General features: G+C 42.3%; 1 protein-coding gene across 2 annotated transcripts in view; it reads left to right on the top strand.

Annotated features, from left to right (window-relative positions):
- NEXMIF (neurite extension and migration factor) overlaps positions 1-11067 on the top strand; it is a 240304-nt gene extending 229237 nt beyond the window's left edge. For both annotated transcript variants that reach the window (XM_043523178.1, XM_037909167.2), the window contains exon 4: positions 119-11067. In XM_043523178.1, coding sequence (XP_043379113.1) covers positions 119-4419 — 4301 coding nt within the window. In that variant the 3' untranslated portion in view covers positions 4420-11067. The remainder of the gene's footprint in view (positions 1-118) is intronic.
- The last annotated feature ends 14187 nt before the right edge of the window (positions 11068-25254 follow it).

Raw genomic sequence — 25254 nt, 5'->3', positions numbered from 1 at the left:
CCCAAAACATAGCAAGAGGAGGGGAAAATAATCAGATCAGAATCCCAAGGTTGTTAAACTAATTCTCTTTCTCTTATTCCTTCTCTTCCACTCTCCCTTTTTCTTTCAATTCCTCCAGAGTCCCATGACCCAGACAGTGATGGGAAGCCTTGCACTGCTGCAGATACTGCGGTTACGTTTTCAGCCTTGACAATAGCTCAGAAGGAAAATCAAGTGTGCCACCGAGTGCTGCCTCCTCTGACTTCAAAGAAGCCCTGTTTGTTGAGCCCTCCTTCTCCTCTGAGACTCACTGATGTACCTGAGAACACTTCAGATGACTCGTCCGCACACGCTATTTCTCTTACATCTTGTGTGACAAAGAGCATGAGCTCCTGGTCTCTGCCAGGCGATTGTGAGAAGGCTCCATTCACAATTATGGAGCCCGGAGGCATGTCAGCTCTGACTGGTGACTGCTTGATGCAGCCAAGCCGGACCTGTCTAGGCTGCTTTATTGAATCAAAGGACGGCATTGATGCAGAGCCGGGAATAAGCTTGAAAGTGGGTGATATAAATAGGGATTATGACACCTGTTCAGTCTCTGATATAGGGATTCACTGCATGAGCACAGGAGAAACCATGAGATATGGGGATCAGCTGCTTTCAGACCAGCTTTTAAGCTTCCCTATGCATAAATCGAGGGCAGCAGACAAAAGAGATGCAGAGAAATCTGACAGTGATTCAGAGGACCCCACTCAGAAAAATTATTACGAGGGATTACTATCAGACAAATGCAATGGTGAGGAACCTTTGCTAACAAATCCCAACCAGGAGTGGGGCTATTTCGAATCTTTCATTAGTGAAAGTAAAATTGAGCTGCTTGACCTTTGCTCCAAAAATGAGCTTTCTGTAAACTTGTTTTCTGAGGAAGATGTGGATAATTATATGTTTGATGATGATGATTCAACCTTGGGAAGTGACGTCTGCTCCTTAAAGATTAGATATGAATCTTTCCAAGACAACGTGAGGGAGAAGACCAACGCCCTGCAAGAGGATGCCCAGTTCAACTTCTTTCCCAGTGTGTTTGGCAACTGCACTAAAAGGGACAACAAGAGCACCCTCAAGAGGGGGGCTGGTGGTGGGGCTGATCCTTCCCAATTCAAATCTGAGGAGGGCATCATTTGGGGGGAGGAAGAGGAGGATGGAGAGGAGGAGGATGGGGAGGAGGAGAAGGAGAAAGCTGCCTTAAATAAAACTTGCAACAGTACAGAGGTGGTGCAGTATATAGGCTCTAAAAGGAGCCACTTCTTGGACTCTGTGAATTCCACAGAGGACTCCGGGGAGTTCAGCGATGACAGCACCTGCACGGAGTCCTCGGATGATGTGCTGCGGGATATAAAGGATTGTAGCAGGTATCTGTCCAGGGAACATTCCAATTCCTTCATTCAGCAGAACTATGGGCTGCGGGCAAAGAGGAAAGTACGATACAGCGATGATTACTTGTACGATGTGGATTCCATTGAGAGTGAGAAGATTCTGGATAAGAAAGAATGGCTCCCGGATGGACCCAAAGAGGAAGATGACGACGAATGGTGCCCAAAGAAAAGGCGAAAAGTCTCTCGCAAGGAGCCCCCGGTTATCATCAAGTACATCATCATTAACAGATTTAAAGGGGAGAAGCATATGCTGGTGAAGCTCAGTAAAGTCGATGCCAATGAGACAACTGTTACCCTAAGCGAGGAACTGCTCAGCAAGTATGAAAAACTGGCCCCACTGAAGGGCTTCTGGCAAGAGAGGCAGCAGAGCCGGATGGATTATCTTAGATCGTCTCTTTACCATAAACAGAATTTCTATCTTAATGGCTCGGATGTCTCATTCCTTCCTCACCCGAGAAAGCGAAAATGCAAACTAGCAAACAGGCACAGGATTCAAAGAATTAAAGCCATTGAGCAATCGGTGAACAAACTGGGCTCCTGCTCCTCTGATCAGAAGCAGCCTTGCAGCAGTAAAGAAGATGCAGGCCTGAAAGGGATGCAGACATTAGCCATCGCTACCCCCAGCTGTGCAAATGGATTACATTTAAATGACATCACAGGCATTGCCTCAGTGAAGTACAAATCACAGGAAAGGGAATATAAGGGAACAGAGAGGAAAGTGCTACGCCGAATCAAATTCAAAAGTGAAGCCCGATTGAAATGCAAGAAAATCAAAGCTGCCACAAATACGGGAGAAATCTCCCCTGCTTTGGAAAATCAGGACACAGCAGCTAGTTTGAAGGATGAAAATATTCCTTGTGCTTCAGAGACCTCCCATATTTCTGAGTGCCAGGAGGATAAGGTTGCTAAAAATTCTACTTTCCTGCCAGCCACCTGCTCTCCCGACAAGCCTCTACCACCTGCTAATATCACCACCAATGTACCCCTGATCCCCGGCGGGTATCTGCAGACATTGTTAGATGCTTCTGATTTGTCAAGTAACACTGGTATCTCATACTTCACCCAGCATCCTGCTGAACGGCAGCATTCCCTCCCTAGCATTGTTCAGGCAGAAAAGCAGTTCTCTGCTCTGCAGACAGCCCAGAGTTGTGTGCTGTCCCCGCCTTCTGAATCTGAACTGCAGCAGTCACCTGGCCACTTAGAAATTGAGCAGAGCAACTTCAGTAGCATGTGGCCAGCAAACAAGGCTGCTAGCAGCAACCATCAGGAATTTGCAAGTGACATGAGGGAGGCTTCTGCGTTATCAAATGAGTTTGGTGGCTCTGCAGGAGCAGATAACCTCCCAGCCTCTGGATATAGTCAAGTAAATCTGAATAGCAGCAAATTGCTATACCAAAAAAAATATGTGCCGGATAACCAACAAGTGCAGTCTGATGATTCTTATCAGTCATGTCATTTTAATAATGGAGAGGGGCGCTTTCATTTCCAACGAGGTACACTAAGTACAGATGATGGCAGACTCATTAGTTTTGATTCAGTGGGCTCACTGTCAGTTAGTTCGAGCAATTACAGTTCTTTAAGTCTAAAGTCTTGTGAAAAGGATGGTGAAGATGATATTAATGATGATTTCTTGGCCCACTGCAGTCCCAAGCTAGTGATCCAACAAAGTATAGATGAAATAACCCCTTTGAAAGAGTCTACGGACCTTTTAGACATCTCCAACTTCACACCTGATAAGTTCCGTCAGTCATCGCTTTCGGAAATGTCTCCTCCAGACACCCCCAACCTTTCCCCTCAGATAACTGTGTCAGATACCAAATCGCTAAGCAATCTGAAAGGTTTTCAGGAGACCACTCAGACTGTGCTAAGCAATACTGATAAGGTCAAGTGGAACTGTGGGGTTCTCCAGACCCAAGATCAGGCAGATAGTGGGTTTACTTTAAATAATCATCAGTTTCAGTTCCATATGTTCAATGATGAAGATTCTGTTAGCCTCCTTGAAAAAAGTCCATGCTTGTCAACATTTAATGAGCCATCTGGTCAAATTAGCACCAATAGCAAAGTGTCAAAATCTAAGAGGAAAAGTTCATCCAGCAAGAATGTAGGTACAAACCAAAGTTCTCCCCAGAAAAACACCAGGAAAAAATCTCCTAAAACTAACAAAGGAACTGATAAACCACAAAGTAAAAATTCCAGGCAGACTCCCAAGTCAACAAGGAAAGGGAAAAATGCAGCTGGAGTCAATGGTGAAAAGGCTCAAGCAGCTGGCAGCAGGACAGTCAATCAGTTAAATAATACAGCCTCAACAACAAAGGCACTAGCTGAATGCATTCAGCACCGCAGCCCAACCTCTGTAAAGATAGGGAAGCATAATGGACTATCTGGTGAATGGTCACTAAGAAAAGACAATAGTACAGGCTGGTCCGAAACTAGCATAGCAAACACTAACAACCTCCTTGATGATGATCAAAGGGAATTTGAGGAACCTTCCAATATTTTATCTAACATTGCATCTGGAATGGCAGATGTTCAGAGATTTATGATGGCCTCAATCGAACCCTTGTGGGGGCCTGTAGGCCATAATAGCGTCCCAGATATATTTCGGTCGCCTGAATCTAACAGCCTGAAGTTGAAAACTCTTAAAATTTTGGCAGGGACATCACAAGAGTCCAAGAAAAAGGGAAATGGTAATTCCCCGGGAACTGCGAAGAATCACAAGTCAAGCAACAAGGGCTCAAGTAAAAATAATGGCAAAGCCACAACTTGTGATCCCAGTCGCCCCAACTGTTCAACTGGGTACAATATAGACATTCACTCTCCCTTTTTTGATAAAAGCTATAGTAACCTGAGCACTTTAGGCAATAATGGACCTACCCATAAAAAGCTGTACCGTCATAAATCAAGTTCTAAATCACTGAGGGATGAGAACTGTAAAGTAAAGCGAACAGACCGTGAACAGACCCATAAGGACCCATCTGTGACAGCTTCTTTTGAAAAACTGAGGTAATGCTGCACCAAACTGGCTGGAATGCACCCTTAACTTTCCTACTACCTGCTAAGCCCGCTGTTCCTCATTTTTTCCTTCCTGAAAGCAAGAGTTGCATGAAAGAGACATTCCCCTTTTACAGTTTTTTTTAAGTGCATGAAAATACTTATTACTTGCAAGCTACCTAAAAGAATGACCCATTTTCTGGCTTGGCTGGGGTTAAAAAACTAACAAGGCTACTCTTTTCTGCTGTTTGGCTTCTTCAGTTTTTAATTACTTATTTATTGAAAAAAAACAAAACAATTACGTGCTCTTTTTAATGATTTTGAAAAGGAAAGACTTTTTTTTTTGAACATTTTGTATAAAAGAAAACACAAAAAAGAGGTTATGCATCCAAAAGCCAAGATATCTAACTAAAGGCTCTTTAGTTTGAAAATGAAAACTCATTCATAATTGAGCTTCATGTGGCAATTCTGAGTGCTTTCTAGCCCCCTCTGCTGTTTATATCATAACCTATATCATAAAGCGTCATCTGCTGTATCAGAGTTTAGAGCATATGATCCTATCGTGGTGGCTCCACACAAGCTAACTAAGATGGCATAAAATGTTTGATTTTTCTGCAGGGAATCAGACTACATTCTTCTTAAAGCAGAAACAACATCTTTGGTTTTACCTGTGTTTGAAGAAGAGACTCCTTTTTCTAGAAAGACGTTTGATGTTTGGTTTTTTTTTGGTTTTTGTTTGTTTCTTTCAAAATATGCCTTGTGGTATGTTGAAATGTAAGTGCTGAAATGAAGAGTTTGAAATTGTGGGAATTTATTCTTTGAAAGCAAACCTAATCTGGTATTCTCCGTGAAAGACTTTTAAAAGTCATACTGTTGTACAGTAGTTTATGCACTATTACCCACAACAACAACAAAAATTGTGCCAAACTATGAACAAGTGACTGTATTGTACATATTTTTACTTCTCTATCAACATTGGGTTGTGAGTGTTTTCTGGAACTATGCCTTTTGATTTACTATAAACATTCCAGTGATTATGTATTAACCACCCCCCTTTGAAAGCACCTGTAACTCACAGTGAAAATGATGTTGTTCACTTATACAACTTACCAAAAGTTTTATGGACATAACTAAAAGTGTGCCAAATTTACTTACCTCATTTCATGGATTTGCCCTGTGGTTTAAAGCTCACCAAAAAAAAAAAAAAGAACTTTAAAACTGAAGCTGGGAAATTTTAATGTCCTTTCTTTAGAAACACGAGCAAAAAAACCATAATGATGAAATTTTGGGTTTCATTATAGGAGAAAGTTGAAATGTTGGAGGAATTCAGAAAATCACTCAAGGTAAGTTTGACAGGGACTCAAATGTCTGCATTTAGAGACTACAGAACAGCTGCTTTTCAAGTGTCTGTTTTCTTAAAGCAAAACCTGTAGCTGAAGATCATTTAAAGTGCAAAGTTATATTGCTGATACTTTGTATCTCAGTTTTATATATTTTATAATAACCTGGGATAAATTCTAAAATAGTTATAAAATTAGAACTACTACATTTCATACATTTATTGCTATTTACTTTTCTTTGAGAAGTTTCTTAAACATTTTTATGCTGATCCTGTCAGAAGTGCTCTCATATCACAGCTTTGGTGTTTTCTAAGGGTTTAACTTTGCAATGCCAATATTGTTTGAAAACTTTAAAATGAAAACAATTTTCAATGCAACCATTTTTTTCTTTGACTCGGTACATAATAAAAGAGAAAACAGAAATATTTGTGATCTCACCAAATCGAGGCCAGATCATACATGACTGGACTATATGAAGACAGTGATAAGTATTGAATGCTAAAAGTATTTTCAGAAGGCCTTATTTGTAGCCCACCATGCCCTCACCTCGAGAAAACAAAAACAAAACAAAAATTCACTTATTTTCCTTGTGCAACTAAGAGCCTGTGCATTTTGCTGCTGATTTATTATGAAACCTTGATATGCAAGAGACCTGCTAACTGGGGAGCTAATGAAAGCAGAGGAAAGTAAGGTCACATATTTATGCAATAGAAAATTATGGGTACAAGGAGAGGGGCCTTAGTAGCAATCTAATAGGAGATCACTTCCTCAACCTATTCATGAGTATTGAGGTGGCATTTCAAAGTAGATAGGGATAGACTTTGTGTTTGCAGTACATGGAAGTGTTTTTGATATAGTCAGGTTTTTTTCTGTAATATTAATGGCAGAGTTGGAGGTGGCTATACATTTTTATATTAAATTATTCCCCACTTTATTAGTATTGAGACTTAGAGATGGGACTGAGTTGCAAACTACTGACCTGGATCCAAAATCTCTTAGCATTTGGGGTTGTTCAGATCCTGGGGTTTTAGTTTAGCCTCATCTCTTTAATAACATTATTTTACTTAACAACTAATCTGCTTTGTAATTACTCTGAAAGTATCATATTGGTTGATTCGTCCTGAAAAATAACATTATAGCTCTGCCTGGAGTGAGTGACTCTGGATCAGATTATGGTAGCTCTGCAATCTCATAGTAACTGTTGATTTATGGGACCCAAGCTAGAGTGCAGCATCCCACAGAAAATCCAGCAAGTTGGGAGTGAGGTCTAAGGGACCCCAGAACTGCTAAAGCAAAAGCTCTCTACAGGGATAGCTCTGCTGGCCCCCACCCTTAGGTGCATGGCTTTGCTTAAGCCATGTTTCCATTGCTTGGCTCCCCTTGTGGCTACATAGTAGCAACCTGGAAGGGAACTCAGAGCCCTGTTAAACAGTGTTAATTCCTACTTGGATGTCTACTGTGGCAGAGAATAGAGTCACAGGGCACAGCCAGCCCCCTGCCCTTCTCCATATCCATGGGGCCCCGGAGCTGTGTGGGAAGAGACAGCACCCTTTCTCTCAATCAGTGCCACAGCTGGAGACATTCACATACAAAGGGTCCCGTCCACATCTGGATCCCGAAGAGACAGTCCAGGCCTATGTAATTACAAAGTCACTGTTGTATTTTGTATTTATGTGGTAATCAGAGATTAACTGCTCTATAAAATAAAAGGGTTGCTAACTAAGATTTTCTAGAGCTGTTTCCCATTCTGCACATGGTGGGTGGGAGGGGTAGGAACCTGCAATCACTGCTATTTTGGATGTTTAGGCTGCTGCTCCTATGGAGCAGGGTCAGACCCAGGTCTAGGAAACAGCAGTTCCCTGCCCATTTACTCAGACCTGTCATTTGAAAGCACATTTCTGTTGGTCTTCATTGTGTTGTGTGTGTTTAACATGTGACTCATAATAAGATACACTGTACTGAAACATACAGCAATATTTATGGGATTTGAGAAATGTGCAATAGGACAATAATACAGTACATAAAACATATCAATTATTGTATTGTATCTTGCAAACTCCATTAATACTCAGTTACCTTACATTTCAGTACAATATTAATTGCAGATTCCATCTCCCTTGACTCACTCTCTCAGCCTTCTGTCTCCCATCTCTCTGGCCTCCTTGACTCTGTCATCCTTAGACTGTGCCATCATTCCTTGCCACTGAATGCCTGAAAAACAAAAGTCCTTGGGGTAAAACACTGACCCTGCTCCACCTGTGACTCTACTATCCCTCTGCTAACTCACCCCTTCACTTGGCTTCCAAAGCCAGAAATCTTGGAATTCTCCCTGAACCAAATTTTTGTCCTCTACCCTTGTTTACCTTTTCTGTGCACCTGCCTAAAGCTACCTCGAGAACATTTTCATAATCTCTTTATCTTATTCCTTGTCAAAAAGCTCATTCCTGCCTTCACCACTTATTATTCTATTATCCTGATTAGCGCACTTCCCTCTTGCATACTCCTACACTCAAAAATTCTGGAAGGTCCAAAATATTGCAGCTAGAGTCCCCTCTCCAGGATCCTGTCACTAACTGGCCTCTTGCCATTTTTAAATCTCCCTTTAAAGGAATCTCCAAGGATTCACTCCACCCTTCCCTCTCCTTATATTCCCTCCCATCTCCACTTTGCATCATTTTAGTCTGCCTCCTCAGGATCCTCTACAGTTCCACGATTTTATTTGTTTTGGCTCATCAATGTCGGATGTTCACTACAAGCCACTAAGCCATTCCCTTTTACAGCTTGCCGTGAAGTCCCTGTTTTCAGTGTATCTTGTTTGACTCTTACTATCAATGCGTTTTATGATCCTTTGTATAAAGGATGCTATGTAAATTATATAGTATCCTTGTTCTCTTACGATGCGCTGTACTGCAACTCTGGCAGATTTCAGTTTTGGTGAGTTATAATCATGAGATAAATTAGAATACATAAAGGGACAAACAACCCAATTTAAAAGGACCCATTCCCATTATTAGCCTGGCTTAGATTGGCATAAACTGGGTCAGTTTAATGTGGCCCAATTTCATTTGCTCTCATTCCAATTCCAAGAATTGAAGTGAGAAAAATCCCTGTGCTGGACAGAGTCAAGGTGAGGAGAATGCTGCATTTGCTTGCTAATCCTGGTTCTAGCAGGACTGGTGCCTCCTGCATTTATAGGGAAATTCTCCATTTTCTTTTTGTAAAGACACTATGAGGAATATTTCTTTTCAAAATAAATGCCCATGACAACCTGATTTTAAATTACAACCCCCAATGTCCCTAGTTTTGTTAGCGGTACTTGCATATAGAGGTTTTGTAAAGACAAAAAGATTAATAATGGGGAACTTGAGCAATCATAAAGCATAAAATTATGTATTCTCCCCCACTTGCGCCCCCTCTCCCTTTTTAGCATAGTGTTTCTTGAATAAGGAACCAAAATCTTGAATTAGAACCCCGATTCAGCAACAGACTTAACCATGTGAATAGTTCAGTTACAGCCAATTGGGCCTACTCCTGTGCTTAAACTTTGGCATGTGCTTTTATATCTTGCTTAATCAAGGCCTAAACAGAGAGGGGAAAAATTGTGTTGGGATCAGGTGGATGATGCTTGCTTTGTGAAACAATTGCCATGGGCGTAACTTTTTTGTTTAAAAAGTCATGTTTACTGCTATTTTCTGGCATTATAGCTCAATCTACCATTAATCAAAATAAAGACATTTTCAGCAGTTTCAGCACTGGCACCCATTGGATTAGAGTCGTCTTTCACTTAGGCCCCAGTCTAGTGAAGCACTTAAGCACGTGCTTAACTTTAAGTACTTGACCAAACATGACAGGTCCCATGAGTCTAGTCACATGCTTAAAGCATTCTTATCTGATTTGCTGGATCAAAGCCTTACAGTGGTGTAAGTCAGAAACTCCATTGAAGTCGGTGTAAATGAGAAGAGAACCAGGTCCATAGACTTCAGTTGGTGCAGGATCAGGCCCTTGGGCTGTACTTTCTCAACTCAGTGCACTGGACTTTTCCTGTGCAGCTTCCAGAAAGTCTAGTGGAAGTTGCATGGCTCAAGCCACTGACATCTTATTTGAGAATGTGCCTCCTTATCTTTCAGTGTGTAAAATAATGCAAAAAATAAATAACGTACAATGTCTGTGGTAGAAGCAAGGCTTTTAAAATCTGTTTCTCAGGTAAACAAGTGACACTAATGACAATGGAGTAACAGCCATCTAAGAGAATTTGGATCTATAAAAAGGAGGGTGCCCTCAATCTCACAGAATAGTTGGGTTGCTAGACACGTTTGCTGAGCCTTTGAAGACTTGGTGAAAAAAGGAAACAAGAAATAAAATTTGTATTCACTGCTGCCCTTCGATAGAAAAATGTACATTTCAAAAGCACAAAGGGAAGATTTTTTAAAAATAAAGTAAAAAAAAGAAAGATACCAGTTAAATTCCTTTTGTCTTTTACTCCCAGTGGGAAGCAGGGTAGAAATCTAAGGAGATGCTCTGTTTCACTGCCTGCAGCACTGGCTGTAGACATTTTGACTGCTGCCTACAGAGATTTGAATGTACTGCTCCTTAAGTTAACTTCCATAGAACTGGAGGCACCTCTTTAGTAAGTTGCTACTGTTTTATGGTGCTAAAATAACTTTTATCCCCCTTGAGCATTTCAGAAATAGTAAATGGCCCTTTTTATGAATGTAACGTATCCATTTCTGTTTAACATTTTACACGACAGTTTTAACATGTTTGGAAATTATTTGCCTTTTTTCTTTTAGAATAAGCTTTATAAATATTCTGTAGAGTCAATTGAAGTATAATTCTTAAGGATCACTCTAAGACGCCTACAAAATCTTGTATATTTTTAAGTGTGCCAATTTGTAAAATATTTTGTAAGTGTATATTTTTCTTAGAAAAGTGCTGTGAAGTGTTTGTATGTGTGAGGTTTCCTTTTTTTTGCACCTCCGGGTGTTAATAAAAGGATGTATACTTAAAAGTTTCTGGTTTTAAAAACCAAAATACAAAGAAAAAAATTAAACTTTTGTTGGGAATTTTGTAATAAAAAGAAATGTTGTGAAAGAGTGTAGTGATATTGTGTAAAGGAAACTGGAAATTTGTGAGCGCTTTGCTGTTTTATAGATCCTCTTGTAAATTATTCTTGTAATATTTTTGGTTTTGTTGTTCTTGTTGCAAAGGTTTTAAATATTTGTGACTGACTCTGTATGGTGAAAACGTCATATTGTTAACTTGCTGAGTTTTGTTATATTGTTTATGGAACAAATAAAAAAATTAAAAATCTCATTTTAAGATCATGTATGAAAAAAAGAAATTAAACTCATTTATTGAACATTAGAAATTGTAATATTAGAAATCATTATTGTTAGAAAGAAATGAGTAATGGAGTCTCTTGCGCACTCCTGATTATAACCTTTTGATGGTCAGTTTAACTGGGCTCATGTTAAAATCTGTGGGCCATAAGGCTCCTAGAGGTGGTGGGGCCGAATTGCATAGAGCTGGTTGGGTGGGGAGGGGGGAATTCATACAGAGTCTGAATTTTTTTTCTTTGAAATTTGAAAGTTCATCAAAATTGGAAAAGGTTGGTAGTTGGTCTAAAAATGGGGATACATTTTCAAGATTGAAGTCCCCCCTGCCCGCTTTTCTTTGGCCAAGCTCTAGAGATGCAGCACTCAGAGCATTGTGGCTGAGAGCAGGCATAAGACTTGCAGGGGAGCTGGGCAAGCAAAGCATTAGCATGTGCTCCCCCAAGACAGTATTTCAGGTGCTATCTGCTGCACCGGGTGCACTTCCCTATCTGAGCGGTTCAGTGTTCCCAGCCATGCTCCCCCGCCATGCTCAGGGAGTGAAGGCAGCCGGAGTAGGATTGTGGGGGTGCTGGGATGGCTGCTGAGACTCTGCTGCTACTTCCCTTTTCCTCACCTAGGACCTATTCCAGCAAAGCAATTGAGCACGTGATTAACTTTAAGGATGTGTGTAGACTCATTGGGACAACTCATTTACTTAAACTTAAGCACATGCCTAAGTGCTTTGCTAGGTGAGGGCCTCAATGTTGAGTTGGTGTGACTCAGTTGGGAGCCCCTTTACTTGTAAGTCAGAAGACGGGGGGTTTGTATCCCCTCCTAGCTGCAGCGCAGTATGAAGAAGAGTTGTGCTATTAGAGGTGCTGAAGGAATGTCACACACAGTATATTCTGGCCATCTAATGGGGGTGGAGGGAGCGCTGTCCCGGCAAAAGTTAAAGATCCCGTAGCACTGTGTGAAAAGATGATGGGGAATAACTGACGTCTTGGTCTGTATTCTGTCCCTTGTGCAAACGGCTTCTCTTTTAAAATCGCATTTAATTTCTTTTATAAATATTTAATTTTGATTGCAATAATTTGGAAAACACGTGTTAGCAAATTAGATCTTTCCACCTGGATGAGTGAGCAGCAAGAGGGACATAGGTGAGACCTTCAGCAATAACACCAAGTTTCTCTGGTACATGTTCATCCTCTGCTGTGTTGTGGGGGGAGGATGAATGTCCGAGCCTTAGGAGAGCTAACAGCTAGACTCTTAATAACTATTGCTTTTGCATAAAAAGTCCTTGCACGGACATAGTTTTTGAAGGATTTTGGGACAGACTGCTGCCTCTTAAAAATTGTTCTGAGCATGTGCTAGAGAGTACAGGGTTTCAAGAATTTCCCATGGGGCCTTTAAAATCCCACCTAGCAGTAACAGTAGGTGGGAAAAATAAGCAGTCGGAGAAGACTTCAATCTCCCTGATCACTCAGTTACAGATCTAAAAGTTGCACTGCTACAACAACAAAAACTTCAAAAACAGACTCCAACGAGAAACTGCTGAATTGGAATTAATTTGCAAACTGGACACTATTAAATTAGGCTTGAATAAGGACTGGGAGTGGATGCGTCACTAGACAAAGTAAACCTATTTCCCTATGCTTATTTTTTCCCCCTACTCTTACCCATACCTTCCTGTCAACTGTTGGAAATGGGCCATCCTGATTATCACTACAGAAGGTTTTTTTTCTCTGCTGATAATAGCTCACCTTAACTGATCACTCTCGTTATAGTGGGTATGGCAACACCCATTTTTTCATGTTCATGTTCTGTGTGTGTGTGTGTGTGTATATATATATATATCTTCCTACTGTATTTTCCACTGCATGCGTCTAATGAAGTGGGTTTTAGCCCACGAAAGCTTATGCTCAAATAAATTTGTTAATCTCTAAGGTGCCACAAGTACTCCTCATTCCTTTTCATATGTGAGTGCATCCAAATTTGAAGCAAGGCCAACAGAAGTGAAAGGCTAGTGTGTTAACACACTATACTACCCCGCCCTCTTTCCTGACTGCAAATATAACCTCTGCATGGACATCCATATCCATTTTATGTCACCCTTTGTTCAGACTGTTCAACAGATATGCAAAGGCAGAACAAACAGCCATTGTCAACAGATAATTGTTTCCAGTTGTGATGGAAGGGGAGGATGGAAGCCTCATGCCCACAGGGGGATGAAGAATGTGCAAGCCATTGCAGGCCTTTTCTATGATAACACCAATTTGTTCCTGCTGCAGTAATGTACCCAAACAATGTGAGTATTGCTGCTTTACTAAATGCCAGCTATGCCTTGAGACTCATTCCTGCTATGAGCTCTTGGACCTCTGCCCTCGTAAGACTCCCAAGCCATGCTTGCCTCAAATCAGCATGCATCCTAGAGCATAATTATGAATGGTCTCACTCAGTTCTCAGTGTCCCAAGTCCAACCCATTGTTTAGCACAGTAGTGATGTAACAGGCTGCCTTACTTGCTCTTGATAATCCATCATACTCATGTAGGCTCCTTATCATCATGCTTTCTTCCATGCTGCCCCTACATACGAAATACCTTCCTGTGGGCACACTGCTTCCTCTACATCCCTGAAGACAATTTCTCCTGAAGACAGTTCTTCCCTCCACCTGCATGGCTGCTCACTGTTTCCTCCAGAAGCATGTGGTGATGTTTGTTAATAATTAATTTTTTTATTGCTTCTTTAGCCCCTAGCAGTGTGCCAATGGCTTAGAGAGCAAATGAAAGATGTGCCCTGCCCCAAACAGCCAACTTTCTAAAAACAGATAGGAGGTGACAGACAAGAGGGGACAAGGGACTGGGAAGACAAGGGGTCCATTGATAAGATGATATGGTTAGCTCAATGGGTTTTGTACACTGCATAGGAGTTGACTGATTTCAGTGATCTCATGATTTTTCTGGGTACATCGGGGAGTCCTTTAGGCATGTGCCCCCAGTAGTATGCTCCTCCCAGCACTCCATTGTGTTCAGCCTCCAATGAGCTGGAGGAAAAAGGTTGGACCTCGGAGAGGATGGAGTAGGGAAGCTGGCTGGGCTTCTCCATTTTTACCCCTTCAGATTATGACAAAACCCAATGTAAGCCAATATAGCCTTAGGCTGTGTTATCTTGTACTGCTTTGCCCTCTGAGCTGCAGAATTCCGCTTTAGGCTGCTGTGGTCAAGAGAACAGCTGGAAGCTTAGCTCCTGTGGGGACTAGCGAGGCTAGGTAGCAAAGTGGAGGCAAAAGTATATACATGATGACTCTGCGGATCCCACAAAATCTGCTGATGAAGGGAATGGAACTCCATGGCTTCTTCTGGCAGTCTGAGGTGAGAAAAACTCAATCCCCACAACAGAGGAACAAGTAGGGAACTTAGTGGGTTTCAATTGGTGGAATTTCCTCCCATCTACATTGAGGAGTGGCCCTCTGACTTCAAGAGCATTACTCTGGACTTGCATTAGAATTTGGCCCACTATTTTAGGGTAAAAGATGCTAACACCTACACTGTCCCTGAATGTAAAGCTCTGATCTGGGGAGTCCGCCCTCTGAATCCCACACCCTCCTCCTCTGCAAACTGTTCTGGTAAAGAGGCCATTTCCCTAGTGTGGTCATCAAGCTCTGTAGCTTCTCACCACTTTGGTACTTCGTGAAGACAGGGAAGCCTCTTCCTTTGTTGTGTCCTCATCCTTGATGGGATAGAACACCCATTGGAGATACCCATGTTGCTTTACATAGGTTTGGTCTTTCAGACCCCAGCAATAAAATTGCCATTGCATTAGTTTACCCAGGTTTTTTTTAAATGAGTTTAAACAAACACAAAAAGAAACAACAAAACCCCAATAAAGCATTACAGCTGCCTGGTGGTTTTCCTTATATTTAAACTTGACAAAAAATATTAAGCTATTTTCGTCCAAAATTTTAGTTTCATTGGAGTTTTGCTTTTGACTTTGTTAGGACCAGAGTTTAGCACTCTAGCAAGGTTACTTTCTCTGAAAGTCTAGTTGTCTATTAGCCCATCAAAGTAAGAATCCACTGATTAAACAAAACCAAACCACATAACATCTGAGTGGCAAGTCATTTTTTTCCAGATTCAATGTAGATTTTCACCAATCTTTCCTTACTCTGTGATGACACATAAAGAGCTGCTCTAGGCACGATTAGCCAACCTGATGCTGAGAGGGGAATACGAATTCTAACAGTATGTCCAAATGTCAAAAGCTGTTTACTTGAGCTAGGAAGGATTCAATTAAACTTTTAATCACTCAATTGCCAGTCACTTGGACAAGGCTTTGAAACCATGGGCTAGGTGCTGCAAACCCTTGTTTCTGGATGTAATGGTCACTACTGTCCTATTAGTGATTATTCTTCGTTCTATGGTAGCACCCAGAAGCTCTAATAAGAACTGGGACCCCATTGTGCTGAGTGCTGTATGGTACTTACATGCTCTTCGGGACAAGGGCTGTCAATCTAATTTAACAAGAGGGTATAACAAACAAATGCAGGTCCTGGGGGGAGAGGATGAGGGTAACATGATAAGAACACCATGGTTACACAGAGTAGTTATGTGCACTATTAGCTTGTTTAAATCCATTCAAAGTTTGATTTTTGTTTTAGGTTTAGGACATGAATAAGCAAACAAAAAAAAGTACCGATGGCAGGAATCCCGATCGATCTCCTCACTAGCTATTATCAGCCGGCATGTATGATAGGGATCATGGTAGGACTGGCTCTTGAGGAGGGTTTTGGAGGACAGAGTAGCAGCTTTCTGAGCTAGTTTGGGCAGAGTGTACCATTTGTAAGAGGCAGGACAGAAGAAAGCACCAAGGCAGTTAGTGGAGAAGTAGAAAAATAGGTGACCAAGGATGACATTTTTGTCAGACTGGAGGGTGTGAAGGGGCAACGAGATAAGATACAACAGTAGATTAGTAGGAAAGGGCAGAGTGTGAAGGACCTTCAAGTGAGGACAAGACACTTCTATCTGCTACAGTGGAAGAGGGAGAGCAAGTTCACGGCAGAGCTGGAAATAGTATGTAAAGGTCCTGTCTGCTGTAACTACTAGACAAGTAGTTCTCAAACTTTCACTTTCCGAGCCCCGCCCCATGCTATAAAAACTCCATGGCCCACATGTGCCACAGCAACTGGTTTCTGAATATAAAAGGAGCGGTAAGTTGCTTAGGCTTCAGCTTCAGCCCCATGTGGTGTGGGCTTTGGCTTTCTGCCCTAGGCCCAGCAAGTCTAATGACTGCCCTGCTTGGTGGACCCCCTGAAACCTGCTCGCGGCACCCCACGGGGCCCCGGACCCCTGGTTGAGAGCCACTGTACTTGACAACACTGCCTCCCGGAACTTTAAGTAGTTTAGCTTCTGGTCAAGTTACTGTAAACTTCTGTTGCGCTAATTATTTAGAATTAATAATGATACTAATAATCCATACTTGTTCAACTGAATCACATAAGTGTTTATGAACAAATATACAACATGAAGCAAAGGATTATTGACTCTATCACAGACACTGATTTGATAACAGTTACAGTTACCTAAGGAAATTGTCGTTCCAAGCTATCACATCTATTCCAATTAACTAATTCTGACAGAATTAAGGAGCTGCTTAGCAAGTGCAGGTTTAAGATTCAACCTTGAGTCACTCAATATTCAAAGCCCATGTCAAGAGATTAAGAATCTCCTTGGTGTTGTTCCATTTCCCAGTAGTCAAACTGGCAAACTGAAAACAAAATGTTTTAATCTTGCTTTAAAATGTCTCTGTGATCCACATCCGATCATTCTCCATTACTTGGCCAAAACTCCTTTTCATAGTTATCAGCGGGGAAGCCGTGTTAGTCTGTAACCACAAAAACAACGAGGAGTCCGATGGCACCTTAAAAACTAACAGATTTATTTGGGCATAAGCTTTCGTGGGTAAAAACCCAGCAATTATGATTACTTTTAGTCTGGCCATTTGCCTTGTTTTATGATAATTAGAGCGAGAGATTCATTAGCACAATTTCTCCCAAGAGCAGCACACTTTAAATGACTGGATCTACAATCCAATGGGAAATCCTTCTCTTCCAATGGTTCTCCAGATTTCTTGTTTGTTACAGCACCTGATTCGAAGCCCATTAAAGTCAAGACTCCTAGGACATGTCTACCCTGCTGCTGGGAGCGGGCCTCTCAGCCCAGGTAGACAGACTCATGCTAGTGGGGTTCAAGCTAGTATGTTAAAAATAGCAGCACTGGCAGTGGCTTATGCTAGCCACCTGAGCTTGGGTCCACAAGATCCCCTGGGTCTGAGCTCGGGTGGTTAGTCCGAGCCTCTGTCAGTGCAACAACATCCACATTGCTATGTTTAGTGTGACAGCGCAAGCCCCACAAGCTGTCTCACTTCCAGCAGCAGCGTAGTCAGATACCTATTGACCTGGCCCAAAATGAGGTAGTTATTTGTTAATTTAGGTATCACTCAGTATGAAACCACCTCAGTTTGCCCGCAGAATCACAGTTCTGAGATCAATATTCTGAAACCAAGCAATTCCATTTCAAAGCAATTACATTTTGAAAATGCACAATATGGCCCCCAAAACAGACACTCATTGATCCTGCTAAAATGGGGCCAACATGGACGCCTGTTCTCACCTGCAGAAGCCCATGAATACAGATTATTTTTTTTAGAACAGATCATGTCCACGGATAGGTTAAGTCCTACCCCACCCTACAGAAGCTCATGTTGACCTAGACCTACAGTGTTGACTTTCTGAGTAATTTGGAGTGACACACAGGTAGAATTGCTCTCTTTTTTGGCATGTGTCAATGGAATGGTCAGCCAGAGTTTGATCAACATGTTTAAAGATCTTACATTGTGAGAAGATGAAAAAAAACCCCAACCCTCAATATTTATTTTCTTTAGCTAAAAGTTGCTGGTTATTTTCAGTATTAATAAGGTAGGTTAAATGGGTATCATGTTAAAACACACCAATATCAACAAAGCCTTGTCATCTAAAAATAGCTATTAACAACTCTTGGATCTGAATTTTCCAAACACAAGTTATGGATCAATGAGCAAAAGCAACTGAATTCTAACATAACATTTCATAAATGGTATTGACTAGTTTTCAATAAACTCTTTTTTTTCCTGACCTTATGAATGTTGTTTTCCACCCTTGGAAAAGACAGATTAAATGTTGTTTAAGAGACACTCAGGTAATTTAGGCCCAAGATTTAAGTTTTGTGGGATAGAATATGAATATAAAAGTTTTTGTGATTCGATTTCAAAATCTATGGAAACATATTTTTTGGGTGGGAAAATTCCAAGCGAGCCAGAAAGTGAGAGGGAAGCTGACCAGAAACAGGAAGTAAAACTGAAAGAGATGAAGGGTGGGGAAGGTGTATCTACTCAGAAGGCTAGGAGAGCTTGGCAAAGGGAGTCTTCTGTCTCTCTGTTTCTCTCCTTCTCTTCCCGCACATCTCTTTATTTTGGGGCAGGCTATGTCCTAAGCCTTCATCATCTTTTTTTTCTTCTATGGCCTCTCGTTCTCTCCTACCAACATATCTCAGGGTTCCTCCTCTCAAGGCCCTGGTAGTGAACATCCTGGGGACAGCCTATCCCACTCAGGCTTCCTTTTCCTCCGAGTGCCTGCTCAGCCACTTCTTCTTTTCCCCATTTTCTCCTTGGGAATCTCCATTTCCCTCTTTTACCCCCAGCTTGTATCTTCTTGTCTAGGGCAGCGGTTCTCAAATTTTAGCAACCCAAGAACCCTCATTTTGATTTTAAAATTTGGGGGGTTTCTCCATCTCTTCTACTTAAACCAGAGGTAGGCAAACTATGGCCCGCAGGCCACATCCGGCCTGCGGGACCAGCCTGCCCGGCCCCTGAGCTCCCCACCAGGGAGGCTAGCACTGTGGGCGGCGGGGCTGCGCTCTCCTGCAGGGCAGAGCGGCAGCTTGTCTAGCTCTGGCCAGGCTGCATGGCTACCAGACATGCTGCTCTGAGCAGCATGGTAAGGGGGTCGGGGAGTGGAGGGGGTTGGATAAGGGGTCCCTGGGGGTGGTCAGTGGACAGGGAACAGGGGACGGTTGGATAGGGCAGAGGTTCTGGAGGGGGCAAGGGATGGGGAACAGGGGGGGTTAGATGGGGGTGGAGTCCCAGAGGACAGTTAGGGGCGAGGGTCCTGGGATGGGGCGGACAGGGGACAAGAAGCAGGGGGGGTTGGATGGGTGGGCGGTTCTGAGGGAGGCAGTCAGGGGGCGGGAAGTGGAAGGGGTCAGATGGGGGCGGGGGGCAAGGATGTTTGGGGACATGTGCCCAGCCTTCCCTACCCGGCCCTCCATACAATTTCGCACCCAAATGTGGCCCTTGGGCCAAAAAGTTTGCCCACCCCTAACTTAAACCCTTTCTCTATCTTCTCTGGAAGCTTAGTTCCCTTCCACTGTGGACCCCAGATGCCTGCTCTCTTCCTGAAGGGGAAGAGGCTCCAGTCCATCCCTAACACCACCAGATGGGGCAACCTCTCCACGACCCCAACCTGTTTCAATTTGAACTTTCCCTGGACCTCCCAGGGCATCTCAGCCATTGGTCAGAGTTTTCTCTCCCCCTGGATACACTCCATAGTCAGCTTTTCCCCTGGCAGGATCCAGTGTGGCTTTACCACATCTTTCCTAGCCAGCAAACACCCTGAGGCAGTGTCCTTCTCCCATCTCCTCCCCACCCTCACAGAGACTGTTGGCATTTTTCTCCACCGCTCCCCCAATGTCCCAGTCCAATCATAAAATTCAGTCACCCTACAATCCATTTAGGGGCAGTCTCTTTTTATATGGTCCAATCTCCCATATGGCTAGCAGGTAATTTCCTGACGCCCTGAAAAAATTCCTCTGGGTCTCTACCCTTTTCTTCTCTGCAGGCTTTACCCCTGCCAATTCTCCAACCTTCTTTCCCAGCTCTGGCCTGTTAAATAAATGCACCCACTTTCAGGGGAAATCTCCTTCCTCAAACTCCTCTGTGAGTTTGACCACCACTTCCAGTGTTGTGGGTTGATGCCACCTAACCCAGATACGGGGGTTCTCAGGTACAAATTGATCCAGAATTATGGAGTCCATAATTTCACCCACACTCTGCATACCTGGATTTAACCAGCAGGTAGCCCAATCCATTAATCTTTGGGTGAATGCCTTAGGTCGTACATCTCCCACCCACCTAGCAGCTTGAAACTTCTGCCTGTACTTCTCTGTAGACAGTCTAATATAGCCACCTTCACAATATCATAGTCACTGGCCAGTTTGTCACTCAGGGCCATGTAGCCCACTTGAGCCTTCTCTGCCAAATAGGGTGCTAACCAGCGGGCCCACATTCTGCTGTCCCACACAGCTCCCATTGCTATCCTTGCAAACGTAACTGGAAATGCAGGTCTCATTTTACCCAGGCTGACCCCGTGTCTGCTTGCTGTTCCCCGTACTGGAACTCACCAGTTTCTGAAACAACTGTGCTTGCTCCCTGATAAATTCCTTCTGCTGCTCCAACTGCCATGCCAGCAGGGACTCTCTCTCTCTGGATGGTGTGATTGTTGAAAGACCTGCATAGTCTATTGAATCTCCTGCAGCTGCTCCACCAACCACTCCAGAGACTGCTCCATCGCCCAGATGCCAAATCCTCATAGCTGCTTCCCACTTCTGCTTTCTCTATCACCGCAGCTGGGGGAGTCTGATCCCATCCGAGCCCCCAGTTGTAATGGGAATGCTCCATCCCCATCCTCTGATGCCCCAGAAACCTCTCAGACTCTGTCCAGTAAGTGGCAACTTTGTGTGATTTATTTACATTCCCAACACCAACAGTCTTCTGCAGCAAATTATTACAGTGACTCGCTACCTAGCCCATTCCCACAGGCCAAGAGAGGAACAGAAGACTCCCTTCCTTGAGATCTATGAGCACACTGGGCTCAGCTAGCCCAAGTCCTTTCCCTCCCCCACACACTTTGTCGTTCTTTGTTTTTGGCAAGCAGCCTCATCACACAAGGCTATGAACACCACTTTCTTCATTTATTTTTAGCCAAGATATTTTTCAATGTCCTTTCACTCAGCCTAGTATCCTTAAAGAAATGCAACAAGCCTTTTTTCCCCCCTGCACTATTCCATTTCCCTGATATTCTCACTACTCCCTACTTTGACTCCAAGCCAACTTAATCTTCCATAAAGAAACTCTCTTACCATAGAATATTGCCCCCAATGCCATAGAACATGCTCACCAGGTTCTTTGGTTTTGCACACATTGCAGAGCCCAGCTTTATGTCTTTTTAATAAGTTTAACTTATCATGTAAGGCACAATGACCTACTCACACTTTAAAAATGACTCCTTCACTTTTTCTGTCATGACCGTGGAGTATATTATTATCTTTGGTTTTTGAGCATATTTCATAAACCTTTGTCCTTTTGTTTTCTTGCCATTCCTTCCTGAGCTCCTTCGTGACCACATGTTTAAATTCGGGTATCTTAATATCCACCTCCTCATTTTTTAGAGCTTGTTTTGTTGCTTTGTCACCCATCTCATTTCCAGGTATTCTGATATGCACCAGAACCCATGCTACAGTAGAACCCCAGAGTTACGAACCACAGAGTTATAACTGACCAGTCAACCACCCACCTCATTTGCAACTGGAAGTACTCAATCAGTCAGCAGAGGAGACCAAACCTCCCAACCCCCCCCAAACCACAAATACAGTACAGTACTGCGTTAAACATAAACTACGAAAAAAAGGGAAAGTTTTGATAAGGAAATTGTTTCATTTAAATTAAGATGGTTAAAAGCAGCATTTTTCTTCTGCAGAGTAAAGTTTCAAAGCTGTATTAAGTCAATGTTCATTTGTAAATTTTTGAAAGAACAATCATAATGGTTTGTTCAGTTACGAGCATTTTAGAGTTACCAACAGCTTCCATACCCCAGGTGTTTAACTCTGAGGTTCTACTATATTGTTACCCAGATGATTGCATTGTTACCATAGTTAAGAACATTATTTCACTTATTATTACATTTCTGCATTCCAAAGTCCCTGTCATAATGCTTGACAAGGAATCAGATAAAATTACAGGTGCAGTTGCACATCTCTTACCCAGGTTAATGCCAACATTATCCCCCTTAGTTCAGCTGTCAGAACAGTCATAATTCAATAGCCTTTTAGATTTCTGTATTCCAAGACTAGGAACTTAGAAGGCTGTTCCCACTCTAACCATGCTGTCATCTTTTGATCTGTTTGTACAGACTTGGCAAAGCTGGTTCCATTTTTCATAAATACATTTAGAAATGTCACTTGTGTGGTTTTTTCCCCTCCCAAGGTTTTTTTCATACAATTCCAAATCCATAAATAGAGGAATATCTGTCCCAATTTTCATTTCCATGACTAAACATTTTTAGTTCTCTCCTTTACCTATTTTTTGCCCCTGATAGTATGAGGAAGTCTGTGGCAATGCATATAATTTTGCCTACTAAGCTCCCAGCAATCTTCACAAATCTGTTGTGTACTTCTGTTTTCATGACTGGCTTTTACCTTCACCCAAAAGGTTAAATCTAATAGTTTTATCCTCCGATTTATAGGTGCCTCTCCAGGGCTGTTTGCCGCTCTCACACGGTGGTATTATCATTGAGCCACATGCCAACACAGAACTTGGGCCGACAGCAATTCCTAGTTTCTAAGAGTTGTTTTTGAAACTGAACCAAAAGCTTGGCAGCCATAATCTAAAACTGGTCTTATCAATACTCTAGACATAATGGTCAATACCTTTTTATTGGCACGCCCATTTGTTTCCAGCTATACTTTTGAGTAAGCTCATTCTACTTTTACGCTTTTGAATGATGATATCGATGTAACCTTTCCAAGTTAATTTATTATCAAACACTGTTCCTAGGAACATAAACTTTTCAACTATCTGAATTTTTTCACCATAAAGCAATAAGTCCAAAGCTTCCCTAATTTTCTTCCTAGTTAAAAGCATTCCTTTTATTTTTTGCAAGTGAGAATTTAAATCCTCACTCATTACCCCACTTGGAAATTCTCTGGAGTGTTTCATTTGTCTTTTCCATGGTTACTTTAAGTCTTTTAGGCTTCGTACATATAACACAGTCATCTGTGAAAGGGGAAATACCTATTCCCGTCTGCACTCTTTCTGAGAGGTCATTTATCATAATGGAAAACAAAGTAGGGCTGATAATACTCCCTTGTGGAGTTCCATTTGTAAGCTTGTAGGTTTTTGATAAAGCCGTTCCCACTTTATATTGTATAGTTTGTCTCTTAAAAAGTCCCTTATCCACTACAACATTCTCCCCTTCATTCCAATTTTGGCTAGTTTATATAGGGGGCCTGTCATCCATAGCATGTCATATGCCTTTTCAATGTCCAGGAAGACTTATCATAAAGCTCTGAGTCCTTATGCTTTTTTTGTACCTCTGTTTCTAGTCTCACTATATGGTCAGCAGTACATCTTCCTTTTCTGAAACCACTTTGTACTTCAGTTATAATATAATTTTTCTCCAAGTATTCCGTTAGTCTTACATTTATCATTTTTTCCCTGAAACAATGTGCAGGCAATAGGCCTATAAGTAAGGCTCCGCGTTTATCACAGAGGTCATGGAAGTCACGGATTCCATGACTTTCTGTGACCGCCATGACTTCTGCAGCAGCTGGTTTGACTGGCCCTGGGGGGCTTACCTGGAGGGAGGGCTCCCTTCCCTCAGCTCCTAGCTCCATGTGCTGCCTCTGCCGGCAGGCACTACCCCCCAGCTCCCATTGGCTGCAGTTCACAACCAATGGGAGCTGCAGAACTGGGGCTTGGGGCAGAGTGGAGGCAGGATGTGGAGCTCAGGAGTCAGGTAGGGAGCCTGCCCCAGCCTCGCCAACCCCTCCTCCCCAGCACCTTGGCGCAACCACCCCCGCAAGCACCCGCTGCACCTCCCTGGGCCATACCCCCCCCGGGCCATCACCTGAGGCTCCCCCCACAAGCTTTAGTCAGGGGTATATAGTAAAAGTCATAGAAAGATCACTGGCTGTGAATTTTTGTTTACTGCGCATGACTAGTCCATGACTTTTACTAAAAATACCCATGACTAAAACGTAGCCTTACCTATAAGCATCAGATCTTTTATGTGCTTTGCCTGGTTTCCTAATTGGTACCACCAATGCTTGTTTCCCTTCTATTGACAGCAGTCCTTTCCCCTATAGATCATTCTAAACCACAATAGAACCTTTAGACTCCCTTCTGACAAGTGTTGAAGCGTTTCATTACTTATATTATCTTTACCCGGAGCTGTAGTTTTCCTTTTTCCAATGGCTGCAATATGCTCCTGCATACTAACATTTTTGTTTAACACATTATCAGTATGTTTTCTCCTGCCATTTAATAGTTCACATTTTCCTCTATAAACCTCCTTTTTTTCCTCATGAAACTCATTGCTTTGATTCATATCCCTACTGACCCTTTGGCATTCTTTTGCTAAAATGGCTGCCTTTCCTAAGTTGGAAACCTCAATTTCATTGTTTACAATAAGGCCAGGTATACATTTACTTTTTCTTCAAATACCATTCATTCTTTGAATTTGCTTATATATTTCTGAAAGCTTTGAATCTTTGTTCAGTTTCCCACAGAAATTTCTCCATTTTCTTTCTTTTTTTGTCTTTTTGATAATCCTTTGTGACATCGCCTTGCATCGTTTATAATTCATTGTCTTTACTATTCATGGTGTGTTTTTCTTGCCTGTATGCCTAATTTCTTTCTTTCTTTGCTAATGTGCAACCCTCATTCCTCAGGAAAATGGATTTCTAAGTCAGGGGCCATTTCATGATTTGTAGGTGGCCAGATCAGTAATTCCTTTTATGACATTGCAATAGAATTCTCCTCTGTTGTCACTCATACAGTTACTATGTAAATATTCATCACATTTAATCTTGAAAAGGCCCAGTCAGCTTTCTGAAAATTCCAGCTAAGAACTCTTTTTCTGTTTTCAACGTTTCCTCAGTTCATCTCCCTGCACTTTCTTCCTGTCTCTTTCTTATGTACCTCAGCTGAGGGGCTAACTGGTTCATCAGCCCTCCCAGCCTGATCAGCTAATTAGCTTGCATATCCGCCATCAGTCTTCTCCCAGGGAACTGATGGATGTCTAAGTGATCAGAGTGCTGACTCACTGTAAG

This window comes from Chelonia mydas, chromosome 9, assembly GCF_015237465.2.
Source record: "Chelonia mydas isolate rCheMyd1 chromosome 9, rCheMyd1.pri.v2, whole genome shotgun sequence".
Lineage (NCBI taxonomy): Eukaryota > Metazoa > Chordata > Testudines > Cheloniidae > Chelonia > Chelonia mydas.
This window is presented reverse-complemented; position numbering and strand designations above follow the sequence as displayed.